The sequence below is a fragment of the Punica granatum genome, chromosome 1 (genome assembly GCF_007655135.1).
Source record: "Punica granatum isolate Tunisia-2019 chromosome 1, ASM765513v2, whole genome shotgun sequence".
Lineage (NCBI taxonomy): Eukaryota > Viridiplantae > Streptophyta > Magnoliopsida > Myrtales > Lythraceae > Punica > Punica granatum.
In genome coordinates, this window is record NC_045127.1 from 40,273,873 (window position 1) to 40,297,439 (window position 23,567).

The 23,567-nt window shown below is 33.9% G+C and overlaps 1 protein-coding gene and 1 long non-coding RNA gene across 2 annotated transcripts; one reads left to right on the top strand and one right to left on the bottom strand.

Moving 5' to 3' along the window:
- Positions 1-1,269: 1,269 nt before the first annotated feature.
- Positions 1,270-5,902, bottom strand: LOC116193287. The gene is made up of 2 exons (XR_004154229.1): positions 5,669-5,902; positions 1,270-2,374 (listed from the first exon to the last, which is right to left on the bottom strand). It is a non-coding gene; the product is annotated as an uncharacterized LOC116193287 (long non-coding RNA).
- Positions 5,903-14,359: 8,457 nt separating this feature from the next.
- LOC116206013 (kinesin-like protein KIN-UB) lies at positions 14,360-22,670 on the top strand. Its single transcript, XM_031538738.1, has 16 exons — positions 14,360-14,858; positions 15,626-15,726; positions 15,853-16,011; positions 16,198-16,441; positions 16,682-16,770; positions 17,056-17,259; positions 17,581-17,703; positions 18,641-18,775; positions 18,946-19,080; positions 19,337-19,472; positions 19,628-19,720; positions 20,379-20,504; positions 20,639-20,764; positions 21,070-21,213; positions 21,735-21,863; positions 22,109-22,670. Exons 1-16 carry the CDS (start codon positions 14,681-14,683, stop codon positions 22,267-22,269), a joined length of 2,283 nt encoding a protein of 760 aa, XP_031394598.1. The 5' UTR covers positions 14,360-14,680; the 3' UTR covers positions 22,270-22,670.
- The last annotated feature ends 897 nt before the right edge of the window (positions 22,671-23,567 follow it).

Below are 23,567 nucleotides of genomic sequence, written 5' to 3' on the forward strand. Positions count from 1 at the left end.
ATGCTAATATAAATTATAAATTCAAATCAATTATTGTTTTCATATTTAAACTTTTGTAATATATTTTTCTTTATGGATTCGTGCAGCACACGATTCCAATAAATTGATATTATATAAAATTGCATCACACCCTATCATAAAAGGGTGGAATAGTAAATATCTCTATTAAATAGGGTTAGAATACTCAATGTATTGCTTTGTTTGGTTTGTTAGTGTGATTTTAAAATCACACTTCAACTTAATTCTACCCACAATAAAACAAAATAACTCATACAAAATCAAAGGATGGGCTCCATTTATATCATTTTTTTCACAACAAAACAAAATAACTCATACAAAATCAAATGGTGGACCCCATACATAACCATTTATACAATTCTTTTTCAAAATCAAAATCTAATTTTTAAATATTACTTACAAACCAAACGCAGCATTAATAAATTAGTATGTTATACAGAAATTGAATTAAAAGCAATATTTCTAAAGGAAACATTAAGGAAGAATTCTAATCATATAAGCAATCGCTATTTTATTATTAGATAAATATACAAAATTTTAAAAAATTAAGAATTACACTTAATTTATTTTGCAATTGCTATTTATTATTAGATAAATATGCGTAATTTAAAGATATTAAGAATTATTAAATTTTACTTAATTAATTTTAATCATCATTATTAGCCTTATAAAATTTAAATTAAATAAATCTCTTATCAAAGTGATTAATCATTTTATCTATAATTATTCAAATTTATAAGACTCAATCTGCGAAATATGAGAGAAAAAGACAATTGCGAATACATAATGTTAAAATTTTATAGACTGTATGAATACTAATCTTTCTATCATTAACTAAAACTAGGAATTTTGTATTTATTGGATTTCATGATTACTAGTTGGAAAGGCCATGTGCGTTGCACGTCGTATGTATCTCTATGGGTTGTTCATATATATAATTTCCACTAATTTTAAAAACGTCATTATGATATATAAAATTATAGATAAATTTAAATAAACTTAAGAGTACTCTTTTTTCAGTTCAGAATTTTAAAATGAGAGATTCCATATAAGAGTACAGATATAGCGTGGACCAATCTCAAATAATGAAAAAACATACCATTGCATGAACTCGCTGCCAGGAATTATATAATATATGTTGTTTCTTTATACTGTAAGGAAAAAAAAATGCAGCTAATGAATCTTATTTGATTCCTCGACGAGCCAAAAGACCTAAAAATAAAAACATAATTAGATTTTAACCGTCAAAAAGGAGAAAAATAAACCTCCATTAAACAACTAAATAGTCGAAACATGACGGTCAGGAAATACGGTGACAATAGTATGAAAATGATATTCCATAATTCAATTGGTTTAATCTGTATAAGTTGGTGATGCAAGAAGAATAACCATGAAACATAAATTGCCCCCAAAGTGAAGTAACAAGAAACGAATATCAGAAGAACTGCAAAAAAATCCATAAGGCTGAATCTGGCAGCCATATCCGCGCCTCGCCTTCATCTGTTTTTGCTTATTGACCTAAATCTTCTTCATAAAAATGATTCCACCCAATACTCTATTCAGCTGCAAAATCTTTTATTTAGAAATAAGACTTTGAAGTCAAGTATGAACTAACCAAATCCTGCTAGAATCGAAACTCATTAGATTCAGAGAAATTACGCCATATATTCTATAGTTTCGCCGGATTTTCAAATCTATCATATGCTTTAAAAATTACCAAAAATATCTCATGGTTTACATTTGGTTCCAAATCTATCATGCCGTTATATATTCCGTCAACATTTAACGATGTTACTGACGTGGAACGTAAGTGGATCCATTCTTGCCACTGTGACCCTTTACCCGGGATAGATTTGAGAAAAAAATTAAAACCATGAGATAGATTTGAGAAAAAAATTAAAACCATAGGATAGATTTGAGAAAAAATTAAAATCATAGGATAGATTTGAAGCCTACTTACGTTTCATTAATAGATAAATTGACGGCGGGATAGATTCGGAATCAAATATAAAACCACGGGATATTTTGGGTAATTTTTAAAGCATATGATAGATTTGAAAATCCGGTGAAACCATAGTATATATGGGGTAATAACATAATATGACGACAAGTACCTTTACCAGTGCAAGAACAACAGGAACTACTCGTATCCAGTGGGGGGTCACCATTGAAAAATTGGTGATATAATGACAACTACCTTAATCTGTGCAAGTGGTTTGATGTAGCTTACTGTTTGCAGCAGAGTCTCGTTTTTTGTTTTGCCATTCTATTGCTCTTTTGACACGGGCTTCTTTCTGTTCTGGGGCCAAAGTAAAATACCGAACTCTATGGTAAGAGCTCTTTGAATTTGAGCATTCTGTAGCAAGTGAAAAAGTCAACAATCAATCATCTACTGTTTGCAAAGCAAACATGCATAAAAGTATGTACAGTCCATTTGCAAATGCGCAAGAGGAGTGAAGCAGGAGGCTAGCATTTATGATTTTGCATAACAGAAAAATGAAAGAAAACACCCTCGCAGCACTCATTTCATGGCCAAAATACTGTTAAGAAAATGCTAAGTTGTTATACTTTCATAAGTTAAAGCAACAACGATATTGCATTGTCAAGTCACTCCTGGGAACAATTTTCCATTACTGAATGATTATCAATTTTTTTAATGACTCCTAACTATTAGCTATTTCCCATTTTGGGTTGGCAAAAATGGTATGAAAGAAGCAGCATATTGACAAACATATTTTTCCAAAATCAAAAAAGAGATCAGGTTGATGTTTGGGCTTTAGCGGGGTTTGGTGATGCACATATTTTACAAGAGATGCTTACTTATACATCTGATCGCAAAAAAATTCAAAAATATATCACTAATATTATATTATTAATATGAGAATCAATCCTACTACTTCGGGCCCTGGAAGTTCCACAGTTGTAAAAAAAAGAACCTTGGGACCTATAGCTCAAATCACTGGTCATGATTTTCTACAGGCCCTTAATTTAATGCAGTTGTCATGGTTAAATGTCTCAAAAGTTAAATGAGGGAACGAACTATAAGCAAATCATTAATAAAAGAAAAGAGCAGCACGTTTTACATTGCAAGAAGAACAGGAACATATGCTCAATAGTATCTGTTGTACAATGTAATATATGACTTGGTCACTACCCTATATAGTTACTAGAGGGTTCCAAATAAACAGCCACTACTCTATACTGAATTGAAGCACAGGTGTTACAAGGCAAAGGCAACAGTCATAAATTGGTTGGAAGAAACTACCGCCTCTCCTTCTGGCCACTCTACGTAATTATAGTCAAACAAGAAGCGTTCACTGTACAGGAAAAGCATTATTTGGGAGGATATGGATGCTGGTGAGCGCAGTTGTTTCTGAGCACTATATAAAAAATGTTTTAAGCAATACTTTGGCAAAGCAGTAGTCTAACAGATCCTCCCCCGTGCAGCTGACAAATAATAATGCAGACAGGGGTGGCACGAGGCAAAGGAAGCAAGGGAAACAAAAGGACAGCATAAACCGGGCAAATTATGAATAAAAATGTGCCCTCTTAGATAGATTCCCACATACTATCAAGGGAAGCTTACGGGGACAACATCTAATGAGTAAATTATGTAATCGACCGTTCATAAAATGACTGCTGCGATTTATGCTCCTACATAGATTCCAGCCATATTAACTTTGTCTCCGATGCACAGCATTAAACCAATAAGTAAAAGCATGTACATCCTTTTCAAATCGCGAGTAAGCACTCAGGTACATTTATATTCATAACAGAAAAATGAAGAAAATGGTACCAGTATGAGAGCACTCATCAAGCCAAAAACTGCAAAAAATGCAGTTGTGATGGGCTTTCAAAGTTAGCAAAAAGATATTGCATTGTCAAGCACTCAATGAACAATTTTCCATTACTGAAGATTATGAATTTTTGATGATGAAATATAGTATTTCCATTGGGGGCAAAAATGAGAAAGAAGCAGCATATTGCAAAATATTTTTCAAAATTAAAAAAGAGATCAGGTTGATGTTTGGGCTTTAGCGGGGTTTGGTGATGCACATATTTTACAAGAGATGCTTACTTATACATCTGATCGCAAAAAATTCAAAAATATATCACTAATATTATATTATTAATATGAGAATCAATCCTACTACTACTTCGGCCCTGGAAGTTCCACAGTTGTAAAAAAAAGAACCTTGGGACCTATAGCTCAAATCACTGGTCATGATTTTCTACAGGCCCTTAATTTAATGCAGTTGTCATGGTTAAATGTCTCAAAAGTTAAATGAGGGAACGAACTATAAGCAAATCATTAATAAAAGAAAAGAGCAGCACGTTTTACATTGCAAGAAGAACAGGAACATATGCTCAATAGTATCTGTTGTACAATGTAATATATGACTTGGTCACTACCCTATATAGTTACTAGAGGGTTCCAAATAAACAGCCACTACTCTATACTGAATTGAAGCACAGGTGTTACAAGGCAAAGGCAACAGTCATAAATTGGTTGGAAGAAACTACCGCCTCTCCTTCTGGCCACTCTACGTAATTATAGTCAAACAAGAAGCGTTCACTGTACAGGAAAAGCATTATTTGGGAGGATATGGATGCTGGTGAGCGCAGTTGTTTCTGAGCACTATATAAAAAATGTTTTAAGCAATACTTTGGCAAAGCAGTAGTCTAACAGATCCTCCCCCGTGCAGCTGACAAATAATAATGCAGACAGGGGTGGCACGAGGCAAAGGAAGCAAGGGAAACAAAAGGACAGCATAAACCGGGCAAATTATGAATAAAAATGTGCCCTCTTAGATAGATTCCCACATACTATCAAGGGAAGCTTACGGGGACAACATCTAATGAGTAAATTATGTAATCGACCGTTCATAAATGACTGCGATTTATGCTCCTACATAGATTCCAGGCCATTATTAACTTTTGTCTCCGATGCACAGCATTAAACCAATAAGCAACATAAATCACCCGCATTGTGCACGATCCTTCTTCCTCTTAGTTAGAGTCCTGCGTTTTAGTAAATTTGCACTCAAGGTACACGGGTTTAATATTCACAGTTTTAAAACCACAATAAGTATGCGTGGAAGGGGGCAATATATGGTACCAGTATGAATGAGCACAAAGTCAATCAAGCTAACACAGACAACATGCAAATAAAATGGGGACAGTTGGCATGATGGGCTATGGTACGAACAGTTTGTAGGCCGAAAAAGAATAGGCGGCATTGACATGGGGAATGTGTACTTCACTCAATGCCAAACGTCAATAAAGACAGCCAATTAACAAAGTAATCAAAACTGGGCAGCATTATACATGTGGGAAGATGTCAGTGAGAGGTAACTTTGACCATGAATGCAGTAGAAGCAATTTCTCGAACATGTGGGGGGCACAAGGAATGAGGGAACGCACGAGACAGCAGTTCAGTAATAATTTGCAGGATGAATATGGGTAGCATTTTGCAAGATATTAGGAAGATGCAAATGTAAAAAAAAAGAAAAAGAAAAAAAAAGCATCCAATTCAAGCAAGCTTTCGAACCAGAAATCAGGAAAAACCAACAAGGTCAGCGTTCATGGCAGTGGAAGCAGCAGGGATTAGATGGGGATTTCTGTGAAGAGGGAGAAGGGAGCAGGTTACCTGTTCAGTTCAGATAGGCGGTGGCCGTTGCGTTTCCAGAAGAGATGGACGATGATGTCATGGTGGGGCGCTTAGAGACGCGTTTGATAAAAGCAAAGATAAGGAGAAGCAGAGCCGGAACAGGGGGGTGAATGAGTGAAAGGGAAAGTTCTTTGCTCTGGCAAAATGGAAGGAGCATAAACTGACGTTCAGGGGGGAGCGATGAGCGAAAGGGCATGTTTGGTGTCTGCAGGTGCGAAAACAGTCGGTGAGGTCCATATATTTTATTAGAGGTATATAGCTTGTTTGGTTTGCAAAATGTGATTTTAAAATCATAATTTTAACCTAATTCTATCCACAACAAAACAAAAAAGAATGAGCCACATTTATACCACTATTTTTCACAACAAAGCAAAATAACTCATATAAAGTCAAAAAGTGGGCTTCATTTATACTACTTTTTTTCAAAATCAAAATCTGATTTTAAGGCTGCGTTTGAAAAGTTATGCTGATTTTAGAATCATGATTTTGATTTTAACTCAACACACTACACAACAAAAATACACGTTTCCCAAGTCAAATTTATAATACCATCTCATTTGTCTTTTTCCACAATCAAAATCAAAATTAAAATCAAAATCAAAATCAAAATCATGATTTTAAAATCACACTAACAAATCAAACGCAGCCTAAAATCCTACTTTGAAACCAAACGCAGCAATAGATTTTCTTATAAATTGATTTGATAATTGAGATTATGTCAATAAAATTATTTTTTATATAAATTATTTGCTTATGAGCTCTAAACTTAATATTATATAGCGTGGGTGTGAAATTTATTGTATTAAAGTTTATGTAGCATAAAAAAATCAATATTAATAATTGTCTTGATATTTTAAAAGCATTTCATAATAAGTTTTCATAATAAATTTCTTTTTACAGAACCTGTGCAAAGTACGGGTTCAATAACCTATTATATTTAAGTAAATTGACTCCAATATAATAAATGCTTTCGCATTAAATCAAACCAAATTATTAGAATAATTTATTGAAAAGATTAAAAACATGATTTGAAGAATTCATATATCTCATATAGTTTCTTAAGATAATGTAGGAACTTATTGCAGTGCAAAAGATAAAATTATATATTTGAAATAACGATGTCATATAACTTCACATTTAAAAAAAAATTGTAATCAAATTTGTGTGGATATCTATAAAACAATATGTAACATACAATGATTACATAAAATTTACAATTCACAATAATTGAGACCGTTAATTGCAAATATTTATCAAACCATCCAAAATTAGTCTAATTTTATTAACTGATTATCTTATGAAACTTAAAAGTGATATTAAAAATATATGTTATTGTGTTAAGAAGTAAATAGATCTTTCAAAAATCAGAATCACTGTTATAAGAAATGATATGTACATATGTGTATGTGTGTGTTAATGAACATATACATACATTGCGAATAATATAAACAAAAATAATTAATATTTTATATAGAATTTTCAAAAAAATTATGCCCTATAAAAGAGAATTTTATGGCATAGCACTATGAACTTACTTTCATTAATAAATATAAAATAAAACTTAAAGATAAGGATCCCATATCCAATGGTTTAAAAAAAGGATGAAACAAATTTTTATTCTAATTACAAAACTTATTGTATTTGACAAATATATATCAATAATTAATTTAAAAACATGATGCATATAAATTGAAATAATTTGTTGCAAATTAATGTTATAATAATTAACTTAATCTAATTTTTAAGGAAATATATAAAAGATTAATATTTACCTAAAATAATTTAAGATTATTATTTGAAAATTAAATTAAAAATTAAAAATTATTAATATTATTAGAAAATTAGCGTTTTAAAATATAAATAATTACTACTAGGAATGGTATAGAGATATATGAAAACTAACCAGGCATAGGACAATAAAGCTCATGTATATATATATATAGAGAGAGAGAGAGAATACTTTCATACGAAACTTACCTGGATTAGTTAGCATGATAATTATTTGGGAACAAAGACAATGATTAGACATAATCTTTCCCCGCAGGTAGGATTGCTCATAACCTACCTATCAATAGAAAATTTTGGTCAAAAAGAGAAGCCCGACAAAGAGGCAATTGAGACTTCCCATCACTCTATATTAGGGACCCACAGTGCTCCCTCAAACGTACGAAGTTCCGCATTTACAAGAACAAGTGGGCCAATTTACTCGATTGTCAGAAGCCCCAATGTCGTGCTAATTTTGCATGAATACTTTAACATTTATCGACACTGGTTGATAACTCCCACGTCCGTCTTATCGGTATTTTTTTCAACTAAGAAGAAAGCATAAAAAAATAAAAATTTTAATAACTAATAAAAAGATATAAATAGTCCCATCACGATAATCGAATATAAAACGTTTTGATTATTAGGCTAAAGAGTGTTCAACTGTCCTACACCGTTTTTTCTCTTATAGTATCAACACTTAATTTATATAAAATCTGAGCATAATTTTAATTATTTTTATGCATAATAAATATACATCTAGTCTAGTAGTATACTACGCAATTGATCCCGCGTGACCCCTCGAAGTCAAAAAATTATATTTCATAATATACTAGAAAAATACAGATTAAGAAATTATTATTTCTTATTTATATTGAGGGTTAATTTTAAAAGAAAAGCCCTAATTTTACTCTCTTATTAAATATAGACAAAATTAAAATATGTTAGAAATTTATATATGTTCTTTCAAAATTAATTCTATTTATAAACACTTTAAGTTTCATGAATTTTTCATTACAAATAAGTTTTTTAATTTTAGAAAAATGAAGAATATATTATATTCACACCCGAGTTTGTTCATCTGGTAACATATTTCACTTATAAAACATAACTTTATTAGAACATCATAAGTGAAGTGTTTCTCTATAATTAGTAAGTGCAAATTTGCGTCATCAATAAGAATTTGAAATGGTATATATATGTTGTCCTACTATAATTGTCTAGAATATATGAAAGTATTAATCTCTAAATTTATATATATGCCAGATTTCCTCCACGTAGTGTAAAATTTTTCACCTAATTTATTTATTATAATCACATTGTGTTTCATCTATACATACATATATATATATAATATATAAGTTGTAACCAATGCATTAAATAGGGGTAGAAAGGAAATGTCAAAATAATATAAGGTAAAGGTAAATGATAATCATTAGTAATTTATATATCAACACAATATATTATAAAAAAATATTCTGAAATATACGAAATATTTCAATTATTTATTATCATATCATTAACAAATAAACATATTCACCATTTTAAGAAAAAACATAATCATATATACTAGTATAAACTTATAATTAATTTAAAATATGTAAGTATTATAGCTAATCTTTTAAAAGGATAATTAAGTAAAACTCTCATATATATATATATATATATATAATGTTATATCTCCCATAACCAATAGAATTAAAAAAGTAATTTTATATATAGTATAAGGTTATAAAGGTAAATGTCTAAATAAACAATTATAAATGTATATAGTACTAAATTAGTAAATGCATATAAATCATTAAATACTTAATAATTTTATTACACACAGCATATTCTTGATTTAAAATATATAATACCAAAATTTACTTATAAAAAATACAATTTCTTAAAATAAATATCTATAGAAAACATTTCATCATAATTAGTAACTAAAATAAAAATCTATTAAATGCAATAAATATATTTAAATATTGAACACTTATGAAATAGTAATAGATAAATCTATTTAAAAATTATTAAAAATAGATTATTTGTTGTTCTTTTTGTTACAAAATACATGAATGTCATTTTTTAGAATTTGATGCTTAAGAAAATATAACATGTTTTCTAAGTAATATCATTTTTTCATGCATATTTGGTATTATAATTCGTTTCCAATTTTTCTAAATTTGTTAGTATGCACTAATATTTGAATGCTTTCAATTTAAGAATATATGTATGTATGTATATCTTAATGAAAATTTAAACTGTGATGTTAAAAATTTTAAAAATTCATATAAAATAACCACTCTAAACACTGGCAAAAAATCTAGTAATTTAATAAATTTATATGCATAATAAATAAGGTCATCAAAATACATTTCAAGAAGTATATATTTGGATTAAAATAACATTGAAATGATACTTGAATTACAAATACAAAATTACATGTTATATTTAAAATAATACTGAAATTAAACCTTGTGGTTATGCATATCACTACAAATATATAGAAAAATTTATTAGAATATAAATATAATGATTATACTATAAGATTTTTACAAGGTATGTATAACATGATAGTTCCTTCAGTTGTTTTGGATGACATGCATAAAATAAGAATTGAAATCATCTAAAAATATAATTGAAGATAAGAGTGAAATTTTTGAAAGATATAAATGAAAAAAGAGGAAAGTTCAAAATAAAAGTTATAAGAAAATATTTTTTCTAGTAATAATTAAAAGCTTAGGCTAGAGTTCAAAATAAAAAAGAAGGCAATACGTGGCAAAACATGCTTGCGCATTCACTTTATAAGTGTTCTCTTTGTCAAAAGTAAAGTCTTGGATTTGATTGTTGTAAATGGGAAAAATCCAATATTAAGAAAATTTTACTTCTTAATACTCAAACTTAGATTATTCGAGACCTATTGGAATTTCGGGATATCATATGATGCAGACAATTGCCCCATTGCATTTAGCATGGGATGATTGACTTTAATTGCTACGGACGGAGAAAAATCGTGATAGGGGAGTTTCAAGCATTAATGGGCCGACCCAGCTCAAATCGAAAATTAGTTGGGACCTATTAGATTCGGGATATCAGGAGTGCATACTCGAAAAAAAAAATTAGAATTGTACAAAAGAAAAGAAAGGAAAAAAAAAGAAAATGGGGAAGGTCCCGGTGTATGGGGAAACCCATCTTGCTTGTCCGATGCATTAAGTATTGGACAAGTAGAAAGAGACTACTTTTTTTTTATTACTATTGCAAGGGGACCCATGTACAATGAAATAAAATTCCTAATAACTAATGGGGGCATGAGTAGGGATAAGTTATGCAAATAGTACAAAAACATTTACAAAATAACACTTTGGTACAAACATAAAAACCTATAACATTTGAATGCAAATCGTTTTCATTTCGTAACAAAGTTGTGCATTTTGTCAACTTAAAGCTAACGGCATTGATGGCTACTGATGTGGCTTCCTATGTAGCTATTGACATGTCAAACATCATCGATGTGGCTCCGACGTGGCACTTGAGTGGAATTTTCTCATTAAAAATAAATTAAAAGTTAAAAAATTAAATTAGTAACAAATACTAGAAATTAAAATAAATTAAAGAAATATAAAAATAAAAAGGGAGAAAGATAGAAATGGTCCTAAAAGTTTGCGATTCTTATAAGTTTGAATCTTATAAGTTTGACTTTGCAAAAATCAGTCCTAAAACGTTTAGAAAAGTGATAAATTTGGTTCATTCCGTAACAGACCGTTAACGGTCGCTGACGTGAGCATAACACCGTTAAAAAAACCTCAGCTGGTAGTTAATTAGTAAACGTGGACTAACTATCGCGCGCCACGTTAATAATTCTAAAAAAATAAAAACCATAATAAATCAAATAAAAAACCAAAAAATATATATAAAAAAAGAAAATAGAAAAGTAAAAAGGATTTGAAAATAATAAAATTTAAAAATATTTTGTCATTTTTATAAAATATCAAAAATTAATAAAAAGGAAAAATAATTTGAAATTTTTATAAATCAGAAAAATAGACATATAAAATTGGCATTTTTTATAAAATAAGAAAAAATTAAAATAAATAAAATTAAAATAAATAAAATTTAAAATATTTTTGTATTTTTTTATACAATATGAAAAAAATTCAGAAACATAGAAGAATAATTTGAATATTTTATAAAAAAAGAAAAATAATTTTAAAAAAGCAAATACAAAAATAGTCAGAAAATGAAAAAGTAATTTAACTTTTTTATAAAATAAGAAAAAATTACAAATTAATTAAATTGAAATAAAAATCAAATAAGAATTGGGAAAAATATACAAAACAATAACAAATAAAATAAAAACAAACTAAAATGAAAAATAGAAAAATAAATTAAAAAAACGGAGGACCTAGCCTTGACGGGTCTAGGATGAGGGGGAAGAACTGGACGAGGAGCCCTTTTGGGCCCTTCTCTTTCCCAGCGAGGTCGATGGGGTTTAGAGAAACAGGGATGGGGGGGCGCTCGGATCGAGGGAGCCCTTTCGGCCTCTCCTCCCTCTCGACGAGGTCATTAGAAGCACTAGAGCCCCCGTCGACCTCACCGGGAAAGAAGGGAGGCAGGAAAGACTCCCTCTCCCGTCCTTCCGCCTATATCCCAACCCCAATTTTTTTTTCTTATTTTATAAAAAATGTTAAATTATTTTTCCATTTTTTGAATTTTTCTGTGTTTTATTTTTATATTTTTCTTATTTTATAAAAATGTCAAATGATTTTTCCATTATTTATTTTTTTTCTATATTTTTTTTCATATTTTATTAATAATGCTAATATATTTTTATATTTTATTTGTTTTATTTATTTTCAAATTTTTTACTTTTTTTATTTTATTTTTTTACATTTTTTTGTTTTCTATTTGATTTATTATGGTTTTTTTTAAGAATTATTAATGTGGTACGTGATGGTTGGTACATGTATACTGACTAACAACCAGTTGGGATTCTTTTAACGGTATTATGTCCACATCAACGACCGTTGACGATCGGTCACGTTAGTGACGTGCCATACCGTGATTGGTACACGTGTCATGATGAATATGGGCGTGGCGGTTTTAGGTGACGTGATAATGATGGGTGACGTGGTGGAATGTGATTAGTACTTGTAGCAGGAAGATTCGAGATCAGTGGTGTAGTATTCTAGGTGAAAATTGTAAAATGAAAGTATAAAGAACTAGAAATAATTGTGCAAAATATGTAAATAATGGAAGGATGAGATTAAAAGTTGGTGGGATCTAATAACTGAAATTAATATTCCACCATATAATACAAATTAACGTTCCATCCTAGAATCACCCTTTGTTGAATATGGAGAAGAATAGAGTTAAGTTGGGTAAAGTTGGGTTATTACTTAAAAAAAACAAACAAAGCATGACAAACTCTATTTTAACCAAGAAGATCATCAACTTTTAGTATGGTCTTGCCTCTGTGGTACAGTTAATTGTTTCATCTATGTGTTGATGCAAAAATTCTGCACCACCAGCATGGTGGTCTAGTGATTAAGTTCCAAGTGTTCCACTTGAACATCACGGGTTCGAACCTTATTGAGGATGTAGAGCTCGCGCACTATGTGAGTGTATTATGGGATGGCGGTGGTCGGCCCCTAATGCTTGATTCAGTGGATCTTGGACATAATCCACTAGTTGTTGATATAGCTACGGTGATAAAGTTGGGCTAAAGTCTCAGCAAGTTATGGCGAAATGAACATTTTGTGGCGGTTAAGTTCTCTTAGTTGAGGCAGCCACAGCGGACTAATAACCCAACCTAATCTTTTATTCAACTAAAAAAAAAGAGCGAAAATGCTGCACTGGGTGAAAAATAATCTAGCTAGAGATAAAACTTAAAAGAATTCAAATAAACAATTTGAAACGTTAAGTAAAATTTTTATAAATAATTATAAAAATAAAACACAAAACTCACCTCCAATGAGGGGTGGGTGTTTTTTTTTTTTTGGATAGATGGGGGTGGTTGGTTATTTGCGGTGTTAGCCTTGTGGGGGCCCACATCTCGAGAGTAATTGCCTCTAACAAACACATAAAGTGTTGGTGTTCCCAATCTCGTGGTGGTTTTCGGCGAGGTACCATTCTTAGGGTGGACGTTGAATTTGCTCTTTTTTTTTTTTTTTTTCTCTTTTGAGTTTTTCCTGAATATTTTTAATTTTTCTCTTTTATTTTTTGGTCCAGCGTTCTACCTCAACACATAATGGAATATTTGACAGGATGATAAATGTCAGATGATATTGAAAGTTGATGGTTTTGTTATTAAAATTAAGATCATGATAGATTTGCAGAAGAATTAAAAGCTGGTAATTTTCTAAGTATTTACCAAAAAAGAGAACAGGATTATATGCGTGGCATGCTCCGTTCAAAAAATTTTCTGCGCATGGAAAAATTAAATTCTTGTCACGTTTTTCTCCTCTTAGGAACAAATGCAAGCACCGCGTGCCCTCCTGATGGCAATGAAATCAATGCGGGAAAAAGGCTTGTTTTGGCAGCAGACACCAAGGCATGATTTTGCCCATGCAACCAAAATTGTTGCCTGTCTTAATGATTATATATACAGACTTTTTTGTTTTTTTAACATGATATCTCCGATTTATTGATTTAGACTAATTCCTTTAGACTAATTCCTGCTTGGACGCTGATAGGATTAATATCAGTTACGAACACCGTTCATACAGTGCAGTTTATTAACTGACCGCGCCCTTTAGGATGAATCGCGGGCCGGCCGGCCCCGGGCAAAAGATTTCCTTCCACCGAATTTTGATCCGACCAAGGGCAAGACAGTAATTTCGCCCACTGCGTCCGCCATTATCACCCGCAAGCTCTGCCTCTCCTCCGCCAAAATTTTCCCATTCCCCGAAGCACCGGCGGAGAGGAGACCACCCCCCTGCCACCCCCACCCCCCACCCCCAGTGGGTCCCAGCCGCCATATTCGCCCCTCTCTCCCTTCTCTCTCCTCTCTCTCCTCCCCACTTTCATTTGAACTTCCCACTTTCCCCTCTCTCTCTTTGCAACTCGCCCACTGTTCACTGTACTCTCAATTTGCTTTGCTCCTGTTCAATTCCGCCATTGCATTCTCAGTGCTCTGTTCTGCAAATGCCCTTCTCGGGGTGTCCAGATTCGAATCCGATCCCTCCGTCTCTGTAGTGTACTCCCGGGTTTCGTTGGTTCCTGCCTTAATTTCGGGGGGCGATGTCTTCTGTCGCCCACCGCAACGGCAATCACAAGGTAGGCCCCAGGCCGCAGGGATCGGCCCTCAAAGCTTCTTCCTTCAAGTCCAGGTTACCCCCATCTCCCTCCCCTAGCCCCGCTGCCGTTCGCCGGAGCAGCCCCGCCTCGCTCTGCGGCCCTGTCAAGGACCCAGATGGAGGTTAGTCGCATCCTGACAAATTCCCTCGATCTTGCCCCTGCATTTGGTTCGTGATAACTTGGGTGGATGTAAAGCTTAGTAAATTGCTTCTGCTCCTAGGACATAAGATTTTGTCGGTTGTAAGAGAATGGCAACATGCTGTGTAGCACATCAATTTCCATATCTTTGGATCAATTGTAGCCCAATGTCGCAGTGTTGGAGAGTCTGATCTAGCTAAGCGAACATGAAAATTTTGATCTTTTTATTTTGGAGATTCTTGGAAAAGTGCCGAATTTTAAGCATAATGAGGGTGTGCTTGTGTGCTAGGTTAAAACTTGGACTCCGATGACAAATGTTTTGCTAATGGAATTAGCCACTTTTTAATGGACATGGAGGTTCTTGTTTTATTTTTGAGGGAACATGAGAGTTTGATGCAAATTCAATGAGACATTTTTAGACTGACAAGGGAAAAGATAAGACTTAACTGAGCCCCTTGTGGGGAGTCAGAATTCTGACTAGATTTATGATTGCAATTTGCATCTTTCCTACTGGCTTTTGCCATTACAATTTCAAATGGGAGCTTCCATCGTCTACTAAAGTGATCATCGGATATCACTGTGAGATGTTTGATCAACTTAAATTGGCGTGTTGGACCCACCACTTTAAGTTGATCGAATGGATCATAGTGGCAGGTGATGATCAGCAAAATTCTATTTATTATTAAAAACTGATAATTCTGATGCTATACTGCCATAAGATCATTTGTTTTATTACATGGTCATGTTCAGTACCTGGAAGAGTACGTGTGGCAGTGAGATTGCGGCCGCGCAATGCTGAAGAGATGGTCGCAGATGCAGATTTTGCTGACTGTGTGGAGTTGCTGCCTGAGGTGCTCCTAAGTTCACTTGTTGATAAGAATTTGATTTTTGAGTTCCCATGCATAAGCTTAGATTATTATTTGTTTCTGTTACTTGTGCTCATTGCATTGATGATTTCTACTCTTTCTTTCTCTCAGGTTAAAAGGTTGAAGCTTCGGAAAAATAACTGGGATGCTGATACTTATGAATTTGATGAGGTGCTCACTGAATATGCTTCACAGAAGCGTGTGTATGAAGTTGTTGCCAAGCCTGTTGTTGAGGTAAGTGATACTATTAAATGTAAGTTCTCGATAGTAGTAAGAGAGAATCGGTAGTAGATTTGGCAGTTCAGAACGTTCACATCTTTACTAACATCTTCCACCTTAATGAAAATTACCAATAATTTTATCTTTTGGAATCATTTGAAATTTCATCATGAGAAACATTCGAAGGACCTAATTCAAAGGTGGATGTACTACCTGTGACGTAATTAAAATTTCCTCCATATTGAAATTTTGTATTTTGGCTTTACGTTGAATATATATATATATATATTTAAAACATATCATCAAATTTCATCCAACTTTGTACCTGCAGGAAGTGAGGGACACACTCTAGAGGAAGCGAAATCCATTAACCTTTCGCTCAGTGCACTAGGAAAGTGCATTAATGCCCTGGCGGAGAATAGCTCTCATGTTCCGGTTCGTGATTCCAAACTCACGAGGTTGCTGAAGGATTCCTTTGGAGGTGAGATGTTTTATTTCCATACCACATAAAAAAATCGTCAGTTTTAAAATAGATATGGTGAGAATAAAAAGTTTAGTTGACAGCTGCAACCTGTCAAATGTGTTGATGTGCTTGAAGCCCTTTGTGTTCCTACTATAACTTCTCTGTTCTTTTGTGAAATTAGTCTTCATCAACTTACCAATCATTCTGCTATCTCGAAGCTTTCTATGTTCTGCTTCTAAATATAATCTGTGATCACAGGCTCAGCAAGAACATCACTAGTTATAACCATTGGCCCATCTCCACGACATCGAGGAGAGACATCAAGTACCATACTATTTGGCCAAAGGGTGGGTTTAGCACCAAGCTCTACTTTAATGATGAAATTATTGGCTTATGTCTTTGTAGTAATCTCTTTCACACTTTATAACAAAGTCATAAACACAATTACTCATAGCAGAGTGCTGTTGGCAATAAGGATGTGGATAAAGATTCTTTAACTTCTTTTGCTGATTTGCTTTATTTTGCTTGTTTGGATCGGCTTTTGTGTCCTTCTGCTTACAATTCAATGTCTAATGACCTTGGCTCTTTTTCTCCCTTTTTATTTTTCTTTTCATGAACTTGTGCTCACATAGGCTATGAAGGTGGAGAACATGTTGAAAATAAAGGAAGAGTTTGATTACAAGAGCCACTCCAGGAAGCTGGAGATACAGTTGGACAAATTAATTGCAGAGAATGAGAGGCTGCAGAAATCTTTTGAAGATGAAATTGAAAGAATAAATGCAGAGTCACAAAGTCGAATCTCGGAGGTTGAGAGAAACTTTGCTGATGCGTTGGAGGTTTGTTCAATATCACTTGACCCACATCTGTTCTCGATAGCCTAGTGGGGAATGATGCATGTTGTGGTATCTAAGTCTAATGGTGATGCTGTTACTGTAATCTTCATTGGATTAAGGGACTTATGATAGTGTTTTCTTCCCTGAAGTCGGGGCTGGATTGGAACATGCTTCTATCCTCTACTTATAGAGGACATACCTCAAACCTCAGACTACTTTAGTGCCTGATAATCAAGTTTAAAATTTAACCTTTCTGATGCCTCAAGTTTTGATTTCTCTCTCTGATCTTTTCTCTGTCACTGGCTATTTGAATTCTCTTTGCAGAAGGAGAGACTAAAATGCCAGATGGAATATATGAAATCAATTAAGGAGCTTGAAGAAAAGATGGTGTCCAATCAAAGAGGGAATCGGCGGGATGACTTGGTTGATGACAAGTGCATTGATGAGGTATTTCTTCTATAAATATTAATCTGTTGGTTGTTCTATGAATGGGAATCAACGGGATGGTAAGCAGGCAAAAAATTGAGAATATCACATACATCTCCAGTTGGGCTCTAAGTTCTGTCAAAAAAATTTCTTGGTAAAAGCAAGTGACATCAGGCCAAAAAAAAAAAAGAATGCAAGTGATATCTATTATCTAGTATCTATTTTTAATTACTATAATAAAGCGAGAACATTTTCTTCTGTTTTTCAGTTCTTGAAATTCCAATAAAAAAATGTAAGAAAATTACAAAATGTCATTATCTGGGTATATATGTCATTCCAGAAAATCTTCTCTCCTTTTATTTCCACTTTTCTCTCCCTCTCCCCACTTTCCTCTCCATTCTCACGTCTCTCACCTTCTCTCTCTTTCCTCTCAAGCGAATATTATTTTGAGTTTTTTGTAATTTTATTTCACAACTAAATTTCAATTAATTTAGAAAAAAATATATTTCACAAAGTATAATTTTCACAATAAATCATGATAAGTAATTTACAATAATAAAAATACACCACAGGGAGCTAATTGTCCCTAGTAAAAATACATGGTGCAATTTGTCCCGACCCCAAACTACAAGGGGGTTTTCGTACTTTTTCTAAAATTTTAATCGATGAAATTAATAAAGAAAAATTAAAAGAGATTATTTGATCTACTAGTGAGAGGGAAACATAATGTAAAGAGAGAATTAGAGGGAATGTGAGGGAGGAGGGGGATCAGGAGAAAATTAAGGGAGAAGAGAAGAATTGTTAGTTAAGAAAAAGTTTAAGATTACTAATCTAACCCATAAGTTTATCATAATTTGATAGACTGTCAAGTTTCATTGTATTCCTTGTGGGCATTTTTGGAAGTTCTTCGTGGTTGGTTTCTTTGTCACATATAATTTCCCTAACTTACCTCGTGCAGGGCCTTGGTGCTTCTGTTGCTGCCGAAGTTGCTGAAATCAAAACACGCCTAAACAATGAGATTACCCGAAGGAAGGCAGCTGAGGATGAGGTCAACAATCTTAAAAGTCAGCTGGCACAATATAGACATCCAGAGGTATGTTTTCTTTCAAGTTCAATTTGTATATGCATAAATAAATGTAATGCTTAACTAAATTTCCATTATTTCTAGCTGTCATTTCTAGCTGTCTAGAAGAAAAATGGTTGTATGAACTTTTGCCTCAGAAAATGAAATCCTCACCAGTTCTTATGTGGTATATATACTAGGCAGATGGAGATGCTGAGATTTTTAGACTTCGAAAGAATCTGGAAGAAGAGGCGCGTCAAAAGAAGAAACTTGAAGAAGAAGTAATCATCCTGCGAAGTCAGTTATTGCAAATGAATATTGAGGCTGATCATCAGGTGAGCTTTTAAGAAAATTCACTTCATTGCAATGTTTATATAAGTTGCCATATACAGTGGATGTGTGTGTCTTATCAGTACTCATTAACATCTCGAATCAGCTTAAGTTTTCACATCCTTTCTAGAAAGGAGGTGAGGCAGGATAAAAGACTGCTAGTTTTCCTCACACATAAAAGGATATCTGCAAGCAACTACTTTAAAGTTAATTTGACAAAAAAAACAATAGAAATTTAGGATGTGATTTCGTTCTGTGTAGACAAGAAGATACCATGAGAGAGGTGACTCAGGAGATGCTTTTACTTTGAATTCGCTCATGGCTCAAGCTCGGAATATGCAACTGAGAGAAAATGGAAATGGACAGAAGCCATCAATTGCCACACTTTCTGAGCAAGGTAATAAGAAATCTTGGGGAACATGGTCTTATGCTTATGCAGATGCATCATCGTAGCAGTTGTGTGTGTGTGTGTGTGTCTGTTTGTTTAGTAGTAATTTGAAATTATCTTTGATAACAAAAAAAGTTGGATCTGACCTAAAACTTTCTTTGCAGTTGGATTGAATAAGATCCTATCCCTACTCGAGTCGGAAGATGCCACAGTAAGAATTCATGCTGTGAAAGTGGTGGCCAACCTTGCAGCCGAAGGTGAGTCCTTTTTCTTTAAGGATTTGCAATTGGTTTTGCTTGCTTTTACTTATAATAATAGCTTGCTGTACGAACAAGTTTGGTTACACAGCCATTAATGCTTGCTAAGTTTTGGGACCAGTGCTGGGATGATATTGGGTTTCCTGTTCCTTTGGGATCAGTTTTCAGTTTGCTTGCTTCTGGCTATGCAATATACCGGTGCCTCTCGGCTAACCTAGTTTGAAAATGTTTTAAATGGCTCATTGTCTAGCATTTGTGATGGTGAATAAACATTGCTCCACCATAACTTAAGGAAATTCCTAGTATGAAAATAGTAGTCTTGCTGGGTAGGGGATTTTTCCCATGCCAATGCTGCTGCTTCTTTTTTTTGGTTGGGTCAACAAGGGACTCCTTGTTGAGCTCCATTGGTCCCATCAATAGCCTGCAAGCCCATCAGAAGTGCTAAATATGAGCTTTTTTGCAAAGCCCGTGCAGGTGGCCGCATTAAACTAGCGTGGGTGAAATTGAAAGGACTGATGGATATATTAGGATAAATATCATGCATAATTCTATTGCATATTCAACATAATTTCGTTGATGTGATTTAGCGGCAAATTGGCTGACATATGTGACTACTTATCTATTAGTAATAAATTGCATATACATGATTTATTTGCAGAAGTTAATCAGGAAAAGATTGTTGAAGCTGGTGGTCTCACTTCATTGTTAATGCTTCTAAGACGCTATGAGGATGAAACTGTTCGTAGAGTAGCTGCGGGTGCAATAGCGAATCTTGCCATGAATGGTAACTGTACATCGGGTTTTCTTATTTTCAGAACTTTTGGAAGTATTATATCACAAATTGCCCTGTAGTCTTATTTTAATCAGTGTCAAGGTCAAGTTCATGCTTTTGACCTGGTTTTATATTTGCCTCTACAGAGGCCAATCAAGAACTCATAATGGTCCATGGGGGAATTGGTTTGTTATCTATGATCGCTGCCAATGCGGAGGATCCTCAAACTTTGAGAATGGTTGCTGGAGCGATTGCAAATTTGTGTGGCAATGGTAAATATTTTGAGTATTATAGTATTATTCCTTTTGCTCTCTATAATGTTTGACTTGCTGAAGGTTAGTTAACATAGAAAAAAGCCTTCGCTATATACTCCTTTCTCAGTATGAGATTTATCTGAAGATATCAGAGTAAACTTGACCCTTTCATGCTGCTATCCTTATTAACAGTAATTGTTTCCACAAAGCAACCCAAACCATGGATAAGCACACCTTTGCTGTGTTTCAATGACATTACTGTCACGTCTATTTTCCTAATCTGAAATTTCATGATAAACATTTGGTTTGTATTCTTAAATTAGATAAGTTGCAAGTGAAGCTGAGGTTAGAAGGTGGCATCAGAGCTCTTCTAGGAACAGTTAGGTGTGGGCATCCTGATGTGCTTTCTCAAGTTGCACGTGGAATTGCTAATTTTGCAAAATGCGAATCCCGCTTGGCTTCTCAAGGTATCTTCCTCACATATATGGGCATGTCATCTTAACTTGGACTGAAGGAGCAGATAGTTTCTCGTGATTATTGACAATATTTCTTACCTTCAAGATGCTTGCTGAAAATTGGCCCAAAAAAATGAAATGCTTGCTGAAAAGCAATAATTTAAGTGGTAAGGTCTAGTCAGAATGCTATATACACAGTGTTTATAGATCTAATTTGATGCACCAAGTCTTTGGGTGCCTAATAACCTGATATAGGGAAGTGATTTCAGAATATGAACTTATTTTTGAATTTCGTAATGTCCTTTCCATTTTACTATATTATGTTTTATAATGTCTGTTATGTCGTTGGGAGTTCTTCCACTGCTGAATGTGCCTATCGATTCTTATGAAAACATGAAAATGCTGGATATGTCCTATTTCTAAGAATATTGGAAGCTACACAATAGGTTACTACAAAGCTAAAACTGATTTGGTGTTGAAATGGCTATAAACTTTACCAGGTAGCGTGTCTAACATAGCTTTTGCCATGACAGGGATAAGGAACGGGAGATCTCTTTTGATAGAAGACGGAGCACTTCCATGGATTGTCCATAATGCCAATGACGAGGCTGCGCCAATCAGGCGCCACATCGAGCTTGCCCTTTGTCACTTGGCACAGCATGGTAAGTCCGAGATCTCAATCCTGTTTCTTGAATGGTTAGTTAAGAAAAGGTAATAACTGATTGGATTACACTCCATAAGATGCGCTGTGGAATGAAAGCATGATAACTTATCTCAGTTTTCTTGGAAAATTGAAAGAAAATGAGTTTCATATTCAATGCAAGAAAATATAGAACCGAGATCATCCTTTATTTCCAAATATGAAAACTGAACGCGTATATCTTTCACTTACTTCTGGAACTTGTAGAAGTGAATGCCAAGGACATGGTCAGTGGTGGGGCCCTTTGGGAACTAGTTCGAATCTCGCGGGACTGCACTCGCGAGGACATCAGGAATCTCGCACGGAAGACACTGAGTTCCAGCCCGACTTTCCGAGCAGAACTCCGACGGCTGCGGGTAGAATATTAATTATCGAAGGAAAATCAAAAGTCATTTTTTGATCCCACAGAAGGGATCTGGACTATGGTTTATAATTATACCACATGTCTAGTCCTGTTGTTATATAGTAGATCTTATGATTAAGTAGTCGGGCACCGACATCCTCGAACATGCTAGCAAGATTTTCCTTTCAGAGCTAGATGGAACTGAGTCATTGGGTCATCATCCCGTGTTTTGTGGAGCTAGCATGTACTTGGCTTTTCAAGGTAAAGAAAGAACGAACTGGAAGTAGGAAATCGAATTAGTTATTTTTTCTTGGATCTTCATTACAATGTAAAGGGGCCACTGGAGTTGTGTCCCTGTGTAAATATGAACTTAACACCTACTTATTTACAGGCAATGAAAGTTCTTATTCTTTTGCTCCAATTCTAGATGATGTGCTTCGCCACTTCCCGGAAGGTATTTCATATACTCATTAATTTTCTTGATGCAAAAAGCGAGTTCGTGGCTAAAATAATTAGACTAATAAATGATACTGATGGAATCGAGGAGGTAAGATGATACACTCAGCAAAGGCAACTTGGTTTTCCTGACAAGCCTAACCATTGTTGAGGATCCTGAAACTCTAGTAGGGCCGTTTGAAAGACCCAGTCAAATCGAAAATCCGAGCTGCTTCCATGTCCGAAGCAATTTCTCTTCGAAGGTTCAGGTTAATCACTTCTAGCTTTAGTTTTCCCAGGTTTCAAACCCTTTTATGCCAATATCCTTCAAGGGATCAATCCAATGTCGTTAAGATCTCTCTGCGATCCTACAATCTTTGACCCAGCCACAGATCCCGATCCTACGTAGGATTGGTGTGGGTAAAATGTTAAGATCCCTTGGTGATCCTATGATTTTTGACCCAGCCACCGAGGATCGGTGTGGGTAAAATTTATCCCTTGGTGATCCTATGATTTTTGACCCAGCCACCGATCCCGATCCGACGTAGGATTGGTTTGGGTAAAATGATTCTGGTCCAATGCGCATTTTTATAATTTTACGAAGATTTGTGGGTAAAATGATTCTGATCCAATGCGCATTTTTATAATTTTACAAAGATTTAGATCATGCCTATGTATGATCCATTGCTCCAGTCCCATTCATTTCTTTAACATGACTTATAATATCTTTATTTTTATGGGGTGTTTTTGTGGTGCAATACCCCATGCGTGTTGTACCATATAACACCAACTATTAGAGTCCATTTAGAGATTTATCTTTTTAGGAATTATCTATTTATACTTTCCTCCATGTAGCAATATTCCTTTGGCAAATAAGTTCTCTGACGT